General features: G+C 38.1%; 1 protein-coding gene across 11 annotated transcripts in view; it reads left to right on the forward strand.

The window, feature by feature from the left end:
• Positions 1 to 17,977, forward strand: part of ANO4 (anoctamin 4) — a 181,572-nt gene that overhangs the window by 159,436 nt on the left and 4,159 nt on the right. For all 11 annotated transcript variants that reach the window (XM_027679993.1, XM_027679994.1, XM_027679992.1 and 8 more), the window contains 8 exons: positions 1,829 to 1,940; positions 3,023 to 3,080; positions 5,730 to 5,827; positions 7,213 to 7,355; positions 8,358 to 8,510; positions 10,174 to 10,321; positions 12,692 to 12,811; positions 15,622 to 15,727. In XM_027679993.1, the coding sequence (XP_027535794.1) occupies positions 1,829 to 1,940; positions 3,023 to 3,080; positions 5,730 to 5,827; positions 7,213 to 7,355; positions 8,358 to 8,510; positions 10,174 to 10,321; positions 12,692 to 12,811; positions 15,622 to 15,727 (938 nt within the window). The remainder of the gene's footprint in view (positions 1 to 1,828; positions 1,941 to 3,022; positions 3,081 to 5,729; positions 5,828 to 7,212; positions 7,356 to 8,357; positions 8,511 to 10,173; positions 10,322 to 12,691; positions 12,812 to 15,621; positions 15,728 to 17,977) is intronic.

Raw genomic sequence — 17,977 nt, forward strand, 5'->3', positions numbered from 1 at the left:
CTATCATTCATATCTCCATGTCTCAGGCAGAACCTGTGGGAATCTTGATAATTTTGGAAGATTGCAGTAGTTTGCAGCTATTGGCAAGGGCTCTTCAGTGTCAAGAAGCCTGAAATGAGACTCTTGCTGAAGGCCTATTAAGCAAACCATATTATAGCATGTGTAGTAGAAGAGGTTTGAGGGGATTATTTTGAGCTCCTGGCAACCTGTGTACATTGATGATGTGCAGTAAAGTATTTTGGACCAGATGGACAGATTTTGGTGTCTGCTCAGAGGAAAAAGCTGATTTTAGCTACTATTTAGCTATTTTAGTCAGGATTTTTCTAAATCTGGGAAGTCACTGCTGATGTGTTCAAAGCACATCTATGTAAAATAGCATTTTACTCTTTTGTTTCTTTTTAAACTGAGCATCCTCAATTGTATGCTGTAATTTTAAAATATTTTTACTCTCCTGTATCCATGGAAAAGATACCTGCTAGTTACGGTTGAGAAATCTGACTTTCAAGTATGTGATTTGCGCAAGCTATGCCCTCTTGCTCCCTGTGATACCCTGGGGACAGTAAGATACGTTCTGGAGACCTTGAAGCTTGATTACTTTCTCTCAGGTTATCATCAAAGTATGTCTGCTTCTTGTAACCTGCGCTGAAAGCACTTGTATGAAAATTCAGTGGGTCAAGATGTTCTGATATGTTCAGACTGTTTTGTGATTTTTACTCTGATGGCCTAAGGAACTGATTTGGTCTGAATGATCCTTATCAATGTAATAAACTCAGAGTGGGATTGGCAGGAAAACTGTATTCTGAATGTCCTTCTTCAGCCTTTTTCATGACCTTTTTCAGAACTCACATCCATGCTCCCCCAGAGCATCACCCTTGTCTCTGATGGGCATATGAGCAAACCTTCAGCTGCAGCAGTCCTGTTATAGTCAAACTTGTCCTGCCCACAGGCTGGCATCTATTTAGAGAGCAGCTCCAAGTAAAGAGAATCTAGTCTATCATTGTTTCTGTACTTCCAGTACTTTACTGGACCCTCCTTCAGAAGTAGTATATGAGTACTATGATTATGATACTCAGAATCACCATTAGCACCTCCACCTCTCCTCTGATTTCTCCTGTTCACAGTAATGTTTGGCTAATAACAAGCTCCTGCCAACTGGAAAGTAATTCCAGGACATGGTACTGGTGTGTTGGCATAGAGGTTGTTTTGTTAACTTCTGTCTTGATATCTCTTTAGATGGAGATTAAGGGCCTACCTGAAGGGAAGAATGTCTTCCCCTTTCCTGTTTGCCTTAGCCCATCCACTGCAAAATAATTTTTTCTCAGTTTTCTATGGTGAGTTCCCTAGGACAAGGAAAGGGAGTTATGCAGTGGCACTCCACTGATACCTGTGGGCAAATCCATGAATTACAAGGAGGATTTTCTCCAGTTCAGTGTGACATCCCTAACAAAAAAGCACTTAAATAGCTTGTAGTAAAGTGCTTTCTGGCAATGTCATTATGGTAGGATACAGAAAAGGAAACAAGAGAGGAGCCTGAGCCTGTAAAGACCATTGAAATAGAGGAGGGATGTTTAATATACGCATTACCTTGACCACTTTCTTATGGTCTCCCAGGAATATACATATCCAGATGTCAGAAGAGATTTCTAAGTCTCTACAAGCTCACTTGCCGAGTGCTGCTTTTGGATACAATTTCTGTCATCTTACAGTTTGAAATCAGCAGGCTAATTTACAAATACATTGCCAGCTCTCATACATGTGTGCATCCCTTGTGTCAAGGGAAATTGTTAATCTGATTAGACCTCTGAAACTCTGATAATTTTCTTCACAGAGCAGCCTCGTACTGAATCCGAATGGGAGAACAGCTTCACTCTGAAAATGTTTCTTTTTCAGTTTGTCAATCTGAACAGCTCTACATTTTATATAGCATTCTTCCTTGGAAGGTAGGATTGGTGTCTGCTCCCTCACATATGCAAACTGAAGTAGAGAAAAGGAATAAAATTGTCTGTAATGAAACAAAATGGACCATATTATCACACATCTCAAAATGCAAACTCCATATTAGCAAGGCAGAACAGATTGCAGTTTTATTTTCCTTTCAAAAGCCCAGAAACAGAACCAGTTTTCATTTCTTATCACCACATGATCTCAATGCTAACAACAATTTTACTATTGGGAACAGATGCATCCCACAATATTATAGATGCAGGTCATTTCACTCTGCCTTTATTGTGTGTATTTTGTACAGGCAAGTGAAAGATAGGATAAGCTAGGCTAGGCTAGGCTAAGGTAAGATAGGATAGATAGTTCAGTTGTAAAGGATCTACAGCAGTCATCTAGTCCTACAGCCTGAATACTTTGCTGCTTCTGTTACATGATTTGGACTGTTAAGAGTGAATTGTGAGCTATTAGTTGGGTTTTTTCTCACAGAATATTTTACATATAAAAATATAATATATATTTATATGTAAGTATTATATCTATATATATATAAAATTTGTATACCTCTTTCTGCCAGCCTCCTAAAAAGAAAGATCCTTTGAGTAGAGAAGGTTTGAAGAATCCGTTAGTATGGATCATTTGCATATGGGAGTCATTTTGGGAGGAAACATGGGAGGATAGTAATAAAACTATGGGTTTTCTAATGAAAACTAAAATTTTCACTGATTTCACAGAAAGAGAGATATCACAGCCTATATTATAATGTAAGGAAGTGGACTGGCAGTTGAAAGCCATTTTCCAAACTGACATGAACAGTTTCAGTTAGATTTTCTCCCTGCTCTGCATATGTTGAATATCCAACATCAGAGTATTTGGTATCAAAATAAAACTGGAAGTAAAAATATACTCGGTCCTTCATGGAGATTATTCCAGGAATCTCCGATATATTTTGCAGCACAACATCTTTAAAGTTATATTAGGCATGCTAAGATAACGTCAGATTAAAATAACAGCGTGAGCTTTCTTGTACTACTGTGAACAGACTGCTTACACAACAGAGTTGATATATATTCCTATGTTAAAGATTTACAGGACACCCTGGTGCCTACTTAAGGCTGATAAACCGGTGGAGACTGGAAGAGGTGAGTGTTCAGTAACTGCACACTGATTTATCTGCTGCCCACGAATGCCATGAATGTAAGCAGAGGCAGACACATTACTCTGTCTAGGCATTTGTGACTGTGTTATTGGGTTCTCAATTGCTGTCTAACTCCACACTATTGACATTACCATCTGCTACAAAAACATCTACATATTGATATATATATTCCCTTTTCAGTGCTAGCAGTTTTAGTATTTGCTTCACATTTGAATAGTGGTATCATATGGTTTAAAAATTACTCACACATTTACATTGGAAATATTTCACCCTTGGAATGAATTGAAGTCAGATATTAATCTGACAACTTTTTGCTTCTAAAAAAATGTTTTCTTCTCAGTTTATCTAACCTTGCTGATCAAGGAGCTAAAATAATAAAATAACAAGTTAAAAATCTAGACACAGAAAATGTACATGAAATTTGACCAAAACAACTGAAAAGGCTTCCCAAAAGAGCTGCAGGCATAATGTTCCATGTCTATAAAACCAAATGAATATGGAGTTTGGCTTTGCAAGTGACTCAAGGACCCATCTCTTTTTTTTTTTTTTGTTTGGACAAACACATTCAGAATTTAAAAACCATTTGACAGTTACTGGAGGTGAACAGCAGCAGTTTCTGAATCAGTCATTTAGTTCCCAGTGCTGCTATTTGCACACTCAAATCCCCTGGTTTCTTTTCTGCTTCACAGCTGAATAATTGAAACAACTTTGCAAATAAATAACAAATAATGAGTGGAAAATGCCTGCCAACATGAATTTTCAAACACTTCCGGATATATAAATATTTTGGTTAATAGAGGCCATTCATATATTAGGGAAAAAAAAGAGGAACAAAAAAAAAAGTAGTGAATTAGTGAATTCTATTAATTCAAGTAAATAATACTTGATAAATAGAGAGACAGAAATTCATTTAACATCCCTCCAAAATCTGAATGGGGCTGAGCTGACCTAAAGCTTGCTGCTGCCAAAAGAAGCCAGTTCTGCTATTCCTCTGAGTCCTCCCCCAGAAATTTGCTCCTTCCTCTTCCTCTGCATTGGCTCTGGCTTGTCCAACCCTGTGAGGAGCCTATTCAGTTCCTTGTATAAGCAGTAAACTTCCCTTTTCTGGACAAATTGGTCTTCTGATGAGTTACTGGGCTGAATCAACCCACAGAGGGATCAGAGAACATGGAAAGAACCTCATCTCTCTGCAGGAGCTGAGATGGGAGGAAAAGTGAGGGAAGTGAAACTGTGAGGTGTTATAAGTTGGGTCAGTTGCTGATGGAAGCTACTATTAGTACTCCCTACTTTGCTTTTTGCAAAGAGTAAAAAGTCTAATAATAAAAGAAATGTCTAGTAAAAAAAAAAGGTCTTGACTTTATCGACTATATCTGCACTAGGTCTTATTAGAAACATGCTTTAGAATTTCATGTCCGGATATCCCTCCAATAGTCCTCTCTTTACCTGTTGAATGAAGCCAAGTCCAGGACATGTAGTGACACGATATAGTCTAGTAGAGTCTGTGAACATAATCAGACCACAGTTTATGTATTGCTGATACTATAGTTGTAACATTACTGCTGCTTCATTAATACTGCATCTACCTCTCTTGGGTTACATTGGCTCACATGATTGATTCCTAAAAACAGAAGGATGATGATTTAATAATAGTGACAGAGAAGTTAATTAAAAAAATAATAATAATCTGCCATCCTGTTAATCTAAAGCAACGTTGAATGAGGTCAACAGAAACCTCAGCAGGGACCCAGATTCTGAGCACTGGATAATGCAGTATGTATAAGAAATTAATTTCTCATTTTATTACAGGTCAGAACTAATTTTTCTCCCTAAAAGTTAAAGAGAAGTAATTCCAGTCCTATGAAAGTGATCTGTTTAATTTATCTATAATACCCAGGATTTAAAAATACATCTTAAACTCCACTCTTAGGACCTGAGCAGTCAATTGTGCAAAGAACTGTTTGGGGCAGAAAGTTTTTGGTCCTTTTCTGTTTTTTCCAGTACTAGATGAAAAATTACCTGAATTTGTACTAGCTGAACATCTCTCCCAAAAGCAGCACCACAACTTTAAGGTCTGGAGCCACTGTTAAAGCAAGAAAGCACTCAGCAAGAAACACTAAGATGTGTTGTTCAACAGTTAAGAGATTTTTAGTTCTTCAGGAAGAGAATAGCTTTGCATGGTCCTCTCAACCATAGACATTAAATAGTACTCAACAGTATTAGGTCTATCCTTCAGGCATAAACTCTTCGCCTGTGAGACAGGAGGAATTTTCTCTTCATTCTTTGACTTGATGCACAGTCATTCACCCCAAAAACTATTGAAATCAATGGAGAAAATTGGCCTTTGCTACTGACCTAGTCACGGTTGCACAGCACATTAGAAGCATTAATGTGAAAACTGCATTGATTTCAGCTGACTCCGACTTCTGCAGTGAATTAGATGATAGTCTTAAAAGGCTGACAGTATAATACAGTGTCATATGTTCCCATAAGTTTCTATTTAAAAGAAAAAGAGAATGACATTTAAATTCATTTTAGTAAATGATCTAATATCTGTTTCTAGTCTTTAAGAAATGCTTTAAAACTTGGTATAATTTCTGTTTAACATTTTCTTTCTTTTTTTTTGTCCCTGTAGTGCCACCCTAGTGGATGCCTTATTGATCTCTGTATGCAAATGGGTATTATAATGGTGTTAAAGCAGACATGGAATAATTTCATGGAACTTGGCTATCCGTAAGTAAATATAATATCTATGCTTCCATAGGTCACAGATTACTATGGTTATGCTTTCCTAATGGCCAGTTAATAAAAACAAGTTACAGGCGTCATTACAATAGAAAATTCCCCCAGGGATACAGAATTATAGACACATGGAGATGATGTTTAGGGCTTTTTTCCACGTTGGACGTAGTTTGCAAAAGTGAAAGTGTAATATGAATATTAACAAATAAATAATATATGGGAAGTACTTGATTTCATTGAATTGTATTCTGTGCTTTAAAACTCCTTAAAAATAACTGTAGGACCACCGTATTGCTTTCACAGGAAATATTACATGTATCATTTCTTAGCTATGCCAGTAAGTTTTAAATTGGATTTCTCCTCGCTGGGTGATAAAAGATGCCTGAAAGAGCAGGTATGAGCTGGAAAAAATGCACTGCTGGCATATACACTCCCAGAGATAGAAAAGTGTACTGACTGGTATGTAGACAAGTTCCCTGGTGATCTTCAGGGCATTATGAAGCTGTGCCCCAGCCAAAAAGATTGACAATTATTTATTTCCTATTGGTTCATTTCTTATTGATTAGTATTTAATGAGCATGTTTAATATGATTAATATAGGTTTAATATGATTAGTGTAGTTGATGTTAGAGACAGTACGGCAGGTCACCAGGGGAAATTAACATGCAAAAATGTAAGAGAGAGCTGACTTTGTCAGAAAGTTTGCCCTTCCAAAGTTCATAGGGATTTGCTCTGCTGAAGGATCCACTGCAGAGTTAGTGTTGAGTTTGGTCCCTGACCTGCAGAAATGTTTTGCTGAAGAGACTTCAGGCAGCCTCGGTACTGTAATGAAAAGCCTCAGCCACATCTGTCTGTAATGAGAATGGAGTAAATGATTTAAATGTACAGAGTAATTGACAATCAAGGTACTCAACGCTTGCTATTTCTCCATCATTCCCGGGCCTAGTGCTACTTGCCAGTATTTTGCAGGTCTTAGGGCTGCAGGAATTAGTTGGGGTGGGTAGGAGGGAACAGCAACAGCAGTATTGATCATTCTCCTTCCACTCACTGTCTCTTTTGTCAGTTTTTATTGGAACTTTCTTCTTTCTATTAATAGAAATTTTGAAACTTAATAAAGAGCACAGAAGGGAATTAAAGAAGGTGACTGATGGAGATAGGAGGAGATTGTTTAAGAGAAAGCAATTTAATAGGACTAAACTGCTTCTGTATTTGTTTTCATACCTATTATGCTATGTCATCAGCCACATATATTACTTACTTTCCTGTGTATTGGGAAATTAATTTTGCAATATGTGTTGTGCCCACTTAACCTCTACCAATTTTGTGATAAATAGCCGCTAATACTCCTTACCTCGTTTCTTTATTTTAAAATGTAGGCTAATTCAAAACTGGTGGACCAGGAGAAAACTACGACAAGAGTATGGCACGCAGAGAAAAACAAGCTTCCCACAGTGGGAAAAGGACTATAATCTGCAACCTATGAATGCTTATGGACTCTTTGATGAATACCTAGAAATGAGTATGGCTCTAACGTTTGTTGTCTTTCACTAGATTTTAGTGTTGTTGCTTTTTTTGATGACGTTGTCTGGTATATTCTTTTAATTATCTCTGTATGAAGCTAAATAGGCTGCAAAATGGTTTTTGTTCTCACGGGTCAGGTGAGGAAAGGAAGGAATTTTGTAAGAACCAAACTAATGCAGCTAAGCACACTGCTGCTGGTTTGCTAGCGCATCTAAGAAACACTTCCCATTCTGGCTTTTTTTTCCCAGACTGCAGGTCAGTTCTTCATCTGCTTACATTTCTGAAGAACTTTGCTGTTATTTACTAAGGGAAGTTCCCTTGTGCTTTTATTTTAAACTGCATGATACAGACCTGCATGCTTGTTTATATTTGAAATCTTCCCTCATTTACTACCTCACATTTACAAAGTAGCTTGCTGCTAAAAGGCATTGCTCTATCTGGTGGAGAGAGAAGGATAACTGCTTCAAAAATATTAAAAACCAAGAACTTTTGCCCTATGTGACTGAACTGTATATGTCATGATTGTTTTTTTTATTTTCTCCCTCACACCGTTCTTTTCAAATTAATGGGAAATCTGGCAGTCCTAAAACCTGCCTTTAGAAACTTACACAAAATTTCAAATTTCTTCCCATCTGAACTAGTAAAAGGAATGTATTCGCCCCTAATCTTTGCAAGTATTGAGAGATCCTAGTTGATGCTGGAGTAAAAATGTTCCTTTCTAGAAGCATAGTGTGTCCACCTCTGAACTTCATTCCAAATTACAAAATTTAGATGTTGCTGTCCATTCCAGTGTCAGATCTGCATTTGTTCTTTTCATCTTTCCTCTGAACTTTTGGCAAGGACTTGCTATACAACTGTTACTAGGCTATTGTATAGTATGATATAATAAGAAATGTTTGTATACTTATACATAATGTTTGTTCACATACACTATTTGGTATCATAGACCTTGGAATTAGATCTTAATAATTATACTATGGTATTTCCTTTTTTCCCCTAGTTCTTCAGTTTGGGTTCACAACCATTTTTGTGGCAGCTTTTCCACTGGCACCACTTCTGGCCTTACTTAACAATATTATCGAAATTCGGCTTGATGCTTACAAATTCGTAACCCAGTGGAGACGACCTTTAGCTTCAAGAGCCAAAGATATAGGTGAGCTCTTTGTATGTGTGTTTGTTATATGTGTGTGTTAAGACTAAGTATTGACCACTTCAAGTAAGAGCAGATTAAGGTATTTTCAGTCATCTTCGCTATTAATGATGCACCATTTGATTGCTAAAAAAACTTCAAGTATCTGATGCCTATTACTCATGCAATTAATAGTCTACATTGGAAAATTTCTTTTAATGATTTTGTGGAGGACTTAACAGCCAAGGTGTTTTAATGAAGTGATCAGTGTTCCCTGCAGGTTTTTTTGTTGTGGCAGACACACTGGGTGAACACATTCGTATGCTCAGTTTGAATATAATAACCAGACAGAACAGATGAAACATGAAAGTCAAGTTAAAATGGTCACCTATCTATAAGGACCTGTGTTTTTTATATTTACCTAGCCAAAACCAAGCCTCCCTGTGACTCAGGGGCTATGCCCACTAGGTCCCTCGGGGGTCAGACAGGGTGGGTGTAGAACCCAACAGACAACTTGCTCTCAGTGAGTCACACCTGCATTGCTAAACAGAGGATTCACATAACTTTTAGGTCATCCAGCCACACACTACTGCAAGGGCTCACTGAACTTGTTTGGACTATAAATCTCTTCTGTCCTTGCACTGTGCAAAAGAAGAACATCTTTAGGAAGAACTCTAAAACAAAGTCATCTGCCTAACGCTGAATCCCTGGTGTTTTTGGAAAGGTAGATGCTGCCCATCTGCATTGCAAAAATCAGTAGCCCACACCATGAAATAGCAGAAGCTCAGGCTTTGTGCTCTCAGAATGGTCTACCATGTACCTAAACTCTGTGCCTGATTAAAGCTTTGAATATCAACAGTGCGAATCTGTGAATTTTGGCACAAGCCTGGACAACACCCAGTGCACAGCATACACTGCAGACATAATTCCTGAAAAAACAGTTATATAATCTAAATAATAAAATCACAGAAAAATAATTTTTTTTCCAGGTCAATTCAGGTGTGATTTCTCAAAATAAGTTGCATTCGCCCCTTATTCAGCGAAGTTTTCAGGAACAGTTTGATGCCTCATTAAACCAATGGATATGTCTAAGTTTCCTTTCGTATGGTTCACAGTGATGATCCTCATGACCAGAGTTGCTGTGTGCCTGTATCATAAGATCTGTCAGGCAGTTGAGGATGGGCCAAAAAATCCAGGTGATGCCTAGACTGTGTGCCACTGTGTAGCATTAGTATGCCATGAAGATTTCAATGCTGATAGGTACACCTTGACCTAAGAGTTCCATGCACGAGTTCCACACAAGGCCCCTACAACAGGAAGATCATGGACTGCACGTATTTATGGCTACCCTTGGAGACCCACCTCAAAGGCTGGGTAACCATCATTATAAGCAGGGAAAATTGCCCATGTGGTTGTATCTTTGTAAGCCAAGACCTCTGTAAGAATTTTTGCAGCTTCCTTGAGATTCTTTTCAGAATAAACAAAATTTCCACCCAGTGGGAACAGAAGACTGATTCACTGCAGTCCTGCTGTTCATTAAGAAACATTATTTTTACTCAGTGACTCTTGTACAGAAACTACATAAAAACACCTTGTGTGGTGGGGACAACTACTTCAGATCATGCAGTACCTCAGGCATTATGGTTCTTGTTTTTCCAGGAACTAACATACTCTCCTTGTTGCACAGGAATCTGGTATGGGATCCTAGAAGGCATTGGAATTCTCTCTGTTATCACAAATGCATTTGTTATAGCAGTGACATCGGATTTCATCCCTCGCCTTGTTTATGCTTACAAATATGGACCTTGTGCTGGCCAAGGAGAAGCTGGACAAAAGTAAGCTTTTTTGGGGGGGAAAAGAGATGTTCATGAAAATTACTTAGTACTTGAATAGATGGAGCAGTACTGTCTATGTATGTTCTGATTCCACTAATGCAAATTTATTGGTTTTGCTCAAGTAACAGATATCAAGGCTTTGAATATTCAAAGAATGGGTTACTTCATGACTATGATTTACGATGTTAATTCAAGGCAAAAATGGCAGAGCTATTTCAGAGATTTAGTGTGTGTGACAGTATGCCGCCAAAGCTGTACGTCCCAGCTGGTGTACATGGATATAATCTTCTTTTCATTCTGAAGCAATGCTGATACATATCAGTTAAGGATTTGTTGAGCATTTTAAACTTATACACTGGGGTTTTTTTCTTGATGTAGTATTCAGCATGTATTACTCAAAACAGTAGTGTCTAACAAGAGGAAGCAATTCCCAACCAAAACATCAAGATATACTTACTGAGAAAAGTAATTTGTTTTTCTTCTAAAACTATAGTCCTTAGATTAAATCTTCCAGAAGATATTTGTAAACTGAATCCCTGCTGCCTAAGTGGATTTTTTTCAGTGTTGCTAAACACTGAGATTATATTAGGATGTGCACACTACCAGCAAGTATGAGATAGTTGCTGCCTGGCAACTTGTGAAATCTAGGTTGTTTGACTCAGGGAAGGTCATTGACTTCAACCAAACACAAATAGGCACAGTTTGGAAATGATTTAGCAGTGACATTAGCAGGGACCCTACTGTTTAAAGAAACCCAGGTTAAACAGTAGACAGTAACAGAGAGCTTACATTCTGCTACTGGGCATATGGCAGATTGATTTTTTTTATTCTCTGCTATAGAAAGCGAGTTCTTGTGTTGCTGCTTTTTTGAGGTCTTTTGATTGTCAATACATTTAATCATACTGACAGAAAAAGGGCATCTGGTGTGGCAGCTCTTGATTAGCAGCTCTGTTAACTTGTTGTCTTGCAAGGAGTTTGGCGTTTTAGGTGGTGCCACAGAAAATGTTCCATTTACTTTCATGAAGAGTTAAAATCCCTTCAGGGGTAAAATGGTCTTGTGCCAGTTGTTCCTAAGCATGTGCCTCTGCTTGTGCCATTATGAAGATTTGGAGGATATTGTGGCACTGTAAGCAGCTTTCCTTACTACTGATTTGCTTAGGACCATCATTCTTGAAAAAAATGCAAATATTTCTTTTTTAAGACTCAGATATGACTCAGTGGCTTTGAAACTAGTTCTGCATAGGATAAGTAGCTTGGTTCACAGAAGAAGCTCTTATCATCTTTCCACAAGCCTCTTGTACAGTGTTTTCGTACTCCTGCTTTTCTGAGTGACTTTCTACATGAAACCATCAGGTAATAATCCTTTGAAAGAGCCAGTCTGGGTCAGCATTCTGAATATTGTTATTAGCAAGCACTGTTACAAGATCAGGAAGTTATTCAAAAATCCAAAGGAATAATGAATTTTCTCAAACCAAGAAGTGAAGACCATCTGTTATTGAATCACTTAAATTTAAGAGGTACTTTTTTCTTTCAAAAAACATCTGTAGGTATTAGATCCATATGACACATAGTGATACTAGAAAAATACTGTGATTAAATTAAGCTCCAAATCCAATCAGAATGGAGATTTTGAGACAAAGCCAGATGGTGTTTGAATGTAATTTCTCAAAAACTGTAAAGTCCATAGTTTAAAAAACAAACAAACCCGCAAAACGAATAAACAAAAAAACCCAACCCTTACTGTGTGTTATACTCTGCACCATGCTGATCAGTGTGCCTACACTTACATGTGCTTGGGCAGTGCAGCGTGAACAGCACAATGCACTTGCCACATCTGTCCTCAGCTTTACTAACACCAAATTTGAGCCTTCTAGTGATGCCCACAGGCCTTCATCAGGGGACTTACCTTCTTCTACTCAGTGTTCTCTAAACTCTGCCTGGCCCTCACAGTGCTCATCCACCATCACATTTTCTAAAAATCTGGTTTAAGTGTATTACCTTTCCATCTGACTTAATGTCTCATTGTGCTAGTACCATGAGTGTAACAGTGGGAATATTTTGATTATCTTCCTAAAGCTACTCATTATTTTCTCTGCCCCTATTGTGTCACCATTTAGGTGCCTTTTCAAAAGTAACCAGTCCCAATCTTCACCATTTCTTCTCCCACAGAAATGTACTATTTCTTCTCTTTTATTGTCCATCTGACCTACTTGAGCATTTCTTTTATATTGCCTCAACATCTCTTTCAAATATTAATAAGTATCACAATTGTGCTTTGGATTTTATGAAACTTAGAGGACATCCTCCTGGGTACAACAGTTAATAGAAAAACCTTGCTGTGTCCTGACAACAGCATTTTGTCCCCTCTAGGTGTATGGTTGGCTATGTCAATGCCAGTTTATCGGTATTTTTGGTGTCTGACTTTGAAAACCGTTCAGAGCCAACATCAAATGGAAGTGAATTCTCCGGTTCACCATTAAAATATTGCAGGTAAGTATCTGATCAACATACTTCCTCGCTTTAAGACATTGCAAGAGAGATGCGTCATGATAAATCCAGGGTTGGAACTAATTTTCAGAACTGAAAAAATAGTAATGGAAAGGATTAACTGTCCTGCTTAGGGATACGCTCTTCTTGGTACTGCTTGGCTGTTAACTGCATGATTCCTACCTCAGAAAAAGGAGAAGCGGGAAAGTTGGTATCTGGAGGGTGTTCCTAATGCAGGATTTTTAGCCATAGCTTGAATCAGACACAATCATCATGTAAAAATATGGTATCAAAGGGCCAATAATAGGTGCCTGATTACTTAGGTACCAGTGAGATGAAATCGTGATGAGATTATATCATAGGACATGCAAAGGGAAGTCAAGGTTGCACAGGAGTGACAACACAGTTATTTCACAGGTCTGCCAGACATAAAGAGGGTCTGTCCTAAGCTACATTTATGAAACCTCAAATCCTGCATTTCCTAATTGTTGAATGATTGATGCGTTTTCGTCATTGCTTGCAGGTGTAATTATTAGTAATAATCATATACTTGTGGTTTGAATCCAAATAAAATGAGCAGTTAATCATCTGCATGTCTTTGTCCTCAGCCAATAGACTGGAGAAATAGCAGTCTGAGAGAAGTCTGTAATGGCAGATTTGCACCTGAGTGACTTTAATGGCCAAAAGACTCAAGGATGTACATAAAGGTTTTAAATGGAGTCCCAGCCCAAAACACCAAACAACAAATACAGCTACCAATTTTTAATTGCGATACTGGATTACATGCATGAGTCCTGGTAGTTGCAGATACACTTAGTCCCAGTATTTTTCACTGTGAAGAGTTAAAATATCCTTTAATGAGAGCCTAATGATCAAAAGATACCCTGTGATTCAAGAAAAGTGTGTGATACAGCAAAAATCAGTGATACTTGCAATATTGTGGCATTTTTATGAAGAATAAGAATTTTGTGTGGTATAGCATAATAAATGGGGGGAAGGATGGGGCATTAATGCTTTCATTTAACTAACTGATATTTAAGACTGTTGCAACTTATTTGGCAGAAAGCTCATTCAAATGTTGAATCCATAGATAATATTTTCTGTGGAGCAGAACCACTGCAAGAATATTCTGTTCCACATCGTTTGCAGCAGCACCATCTGATAACATTTTGTAATTCTGATCATTCTCTTCCCCCTCTTTAATTCCTTTCTTCTCCAACTTCAAGCATGAGGTTGCTGCTCCTTAAAGTGAATGATGGAAATCCAACCAATAAAAAAAATTGTCTCCTCAATATTCCATAAACAGAACACTATTAAAATTGGTGTGATAAATCTCCAAAAGATAAATCTGTTCATTTGGGAGACACTGAATTGTCGCGTATATCTATCCCTGAAAGCAAATTAATATCTTTCCTTAGATGAGTTTATCAGCTACTTAACCCACCTGAATTCTGCTAAAACATCAGTCATTTTAATTGCACTTCAAGACAGATGCTTAGGATATTGTAAAACTTCCAAAACTGTGAAGTTAGAATGCTGCTTGCATAAGGAAAGATCATCTCAGTTTTAAGAACTTGCACTAGAGATACTGCAATTTATGAGAAGTTTGATGTTGACTAAGATGTCAAGACAGTTTATTTCAGTTTGTATAGCACCCTCTGCAATCTAAGAAGGTGAAACTTCATGGAGAAATACAGATTATCATAGAGATTCAGTAACTGTTTATTTCTTTTATTCATCTGCATTTTCTTTAGTTTCTTAAAACCAGCTTAACCTAGTGACTTTATTACTTACTATGGTATTTTCAATATTTTTTACAATGGGTTCTCTGTCCCATCTAGGAAATAGATTAAGGAGGAAAAACTTTTACACTACTTTTAAATTAACCCTCTGCAATAGTATTTTAGAATTAACAAACTGCTAGTAAAAATGGACTCCAGAATGTGTGACTTATACAGATTCATGATTTGTAAATATAATTTTGGAGTCTTCCTGGATCCAACTTTCCCTATAGATATCTACAGTTACATTAAGGAGACCTAAAGTCTTCCAAGAAACATTCTGTGAGACAAGACACTAGGTCCTTTTCTTACGCAGTCCTTGCCCTGTTGATATACCAAGAGATGCAGTCCTGGCTCCACTGAAGTCAGGATGAGTCATGCTCTACACCAGGGATGGCCAACTAATTGACAAGGGCCAGCTGAAGCCCATGAGGCAGTTTTATATGGATTTTGGGAGCACTATTAAGCTGGCAAAACTGGGGACATTTGTGATTTTAAAATGACCTTGTAGTGGGAATAAAGTGTCCCTCAAAACAGCAGAGCATCCCACTCTTCTCCATGTTCTGAGGAGATGCCTGCAAGGCACATGTTGTGCTGCCAGGGGAGATGCTGTAGGGCCAAACTACTAGTGCTGAGCACCCAACATCCTCTGTATTTGCTTCAGCAGTTTTGCTTCATACAGGCGCTGGTTTGGTCCTTTGTACCGAATTTCCATTAGCAGCTAGAACACTCCTGGAGTGCCTCTTACTGTCAGGTTTCAGCTGAAAGTAAACCCATTTGGGTGAAGCAAAGCGTGGCAAGGGAAGGTGATCAGGACGCTTGCTTTAAAAGCATGCACCTGATCTGAAATAAAACACTATCACAGGTCCATCCTTAGAAGCAAGCAGTATTGTAGTAGCTTGCACAATCTGAGCTGAGGTCATTTTTGGTGCAGAAAATGCAATGATGAAGAGATGCTGCGTTTTGATTTTGCCTTCCTCCCAGGCAGCAGTGCAGGAGCTTGCTAACTACCATACTATGGTTCTCTTTCAGGTACAGAGACTACCGAGACCCTCCTCATTCCCCCGTGCCCTATGGTTACACGCTGCAGTTCTGGCATGTCTTAGCAGCACGGTTGGCTTTCATTATTGTATTTGAGGTCAGTGACCATTCAGGTGGCAAAACAAAAGCAACAGAATGAAACTAATTTCCCTTTGAAGCTTTTCCATTGGGCAGATCTATGACGGCAGCTGTTGATTTGTTTGTCTTAGTTTCTGCTACTTATATTGTACTTTGTATTCTCATATTTGTTTTCTGAACATTCACAGGTATTTAGGTTCTAATAAAAAAGGTAATCTAACACTGAAAACTGTAGCAGTGACTTGCAAAGAGGGGGAAATAAATGAAGCTTTTATTTACTTTTTGAGGTCTGGCACTCATAACCTGCCTATGCTGGGAAGCCATACGCTGACTGGTGTGTGAGGAAGGGGTGAAGGAACACGAGAAGAAAAAATTAAATCTGAACAACTGAAGAACAAAGATAGTTTCAGTTACAGTATTTACACATCTAGCTTTTTTTTCTCTTTTTTTTTTTAATGCTCTTAATTTCTCCAGAATGATGGACATCACGTAGATTATGACAATGAGAAGGATTCAATAACTTTGCTATATTCATAATATTAGTATTTACCATCAGTATCTCAGAAATCTTTAAGACAAACCAGAGAAGATAATACCAATTTCACATGACTGGTATTCCCAGGCTGATTTTGAAAAAGAGAGCCAGGAGGGTAGATAAATAGGACAAGATAATTTACAAAACAATTTGCAGCTCTTAAGGCCTGAATTTCAAGTGCCTGAATATCTCTGCTAGAATCCAGGGGGTCAGCATCTCCAGCACAAGCAGTTTGAAATGGCTTTTACACTGTGAAGAAGCCAAACAGGGGAAAAGAAATTATTTAAAAAATTTCTTTACTTGATCCTCTGCTCTGATATCATAGCAATGGGGCATTCAATACAGGTATGGAAACTGTAATCACCAAACTGGCATATGGCATAATGTTCATGAGCACATACTGCATTTCTGACTCACGGTACCGTGTAAATTCACTCTGAGCTGAGCTTACAAAGCACCTCTTTGGATAACGCAACAGAAGTATATGTGTTAAGAAACATTTCTAGATTATTTCTTGAAGAGAGGTGTCTTGGTGGCTCAGCAGAAGCCCAGGGACTGTGGCAAATTCTCCATGACTGTGACTTTCAGCCCTTCCCAGGCAAAGGAATATGACACTACAGGTTGGCCTCTCTTCTTCCTTTACACTGGGTAATTCATTAGAAGTTGGTCCTAAGGAGATAATCTTTGCCATCATCTGTTCCACACTCAGGGAAATATTAAGGGAAAGAAAGAAATAAAGGTATGATAGAGGCGTGCTGGGCTTAATCTCTTCTAGTTTCTTGAGTTGTCGCTACTGAAAGCCACGGCATCCATCTGTAAAAAGGACTAAAAGAATGGTCTTGGCAGGTCAGCCTAAGCATTTTTAAGATTGAAGAGAGCCTGGCTTCTTGATGCACACTTGAGATAAAGGCAGGACAGCATAAGACCAAAGATAAGTGAGGCAAAAAAAATCAGCCTTGCTCAAGTCCTGGTGCCCAGTCAAATTTGCAACCTACTGTGGAATAACTTTTTGTGTCTGCCCAATACGTGCACAACAGATTTGACTTTGCTTTGTCCCGCCCAAAGCTGTAGGCTGGCTCATATCTGCCTCTCTCAACATGAGTCACTCAATTTATTGGCACTGCAAACTATTTCCTTAACTGTATCCATGAAATCAAAAAGGTAATAGCAGCAGAAACCAATACTGTCTTTGCAGAAAACACTAATTAGTGTCTTGTGATTGCTACAGTGCTTACAATAAAAGGTTCCACTGAAAGATAGGTGATTCAAGGTAGGTTTTTTCCATAAATTAAATAACTGCCTAGGCTCAGACCCCTGTTTGGCACTGTGGGTGTGGTTATTTTGATTATCTTGACCTTCTTCAAAAACAAATAAAAGTATTTCCTATCACTGCAAAAGGAATTATCTGTCCAGGCTAAACTGACAGAAGAAGTTTTTTTTTCTCTTTATAGGTTTGTCAAAACCCCCCAACAATTAGACTGTTGTGAGTTTATTTCTCGTGAGGGAAGAATACATGGGAAAACATTTTACATTCTCTTTTCAGTGGCTTTCAAAGGAAAAGTTCTGCTTGGAGAAGAAGAAATACCTTTATTTCTCCAATCTAGAATGTGTGTCCTTTCTGAGATGGAGGATTTTTCTGTTTCTCTGCTCCTCCTCTCAAGTGAAGTGAGTTGATCAAACATAAAAAGGACACTCCAGCAATCATCCCTCATCAAACTCAAGCTTTGCTGTGGC

The sequence above is a fragment of the Neopelma chrysocephalum genome, unplaced genomic scaffold (genome assembly GCF_003984885.1).
Source record: "Neopelma chrysocephalum unplaced genomic scaffold, ASM398488v2 Primary Assembly neopelma1_59, whole genome shotgun sequence".
In the NCBI taxonomy this organism is placed as follows: domain Eukaryota; kingdom Metazoa; phylum Chordata; class Aves; order Passeriformes; family Pipridae; genus Neopelma; species Neopelma chrysocephalum.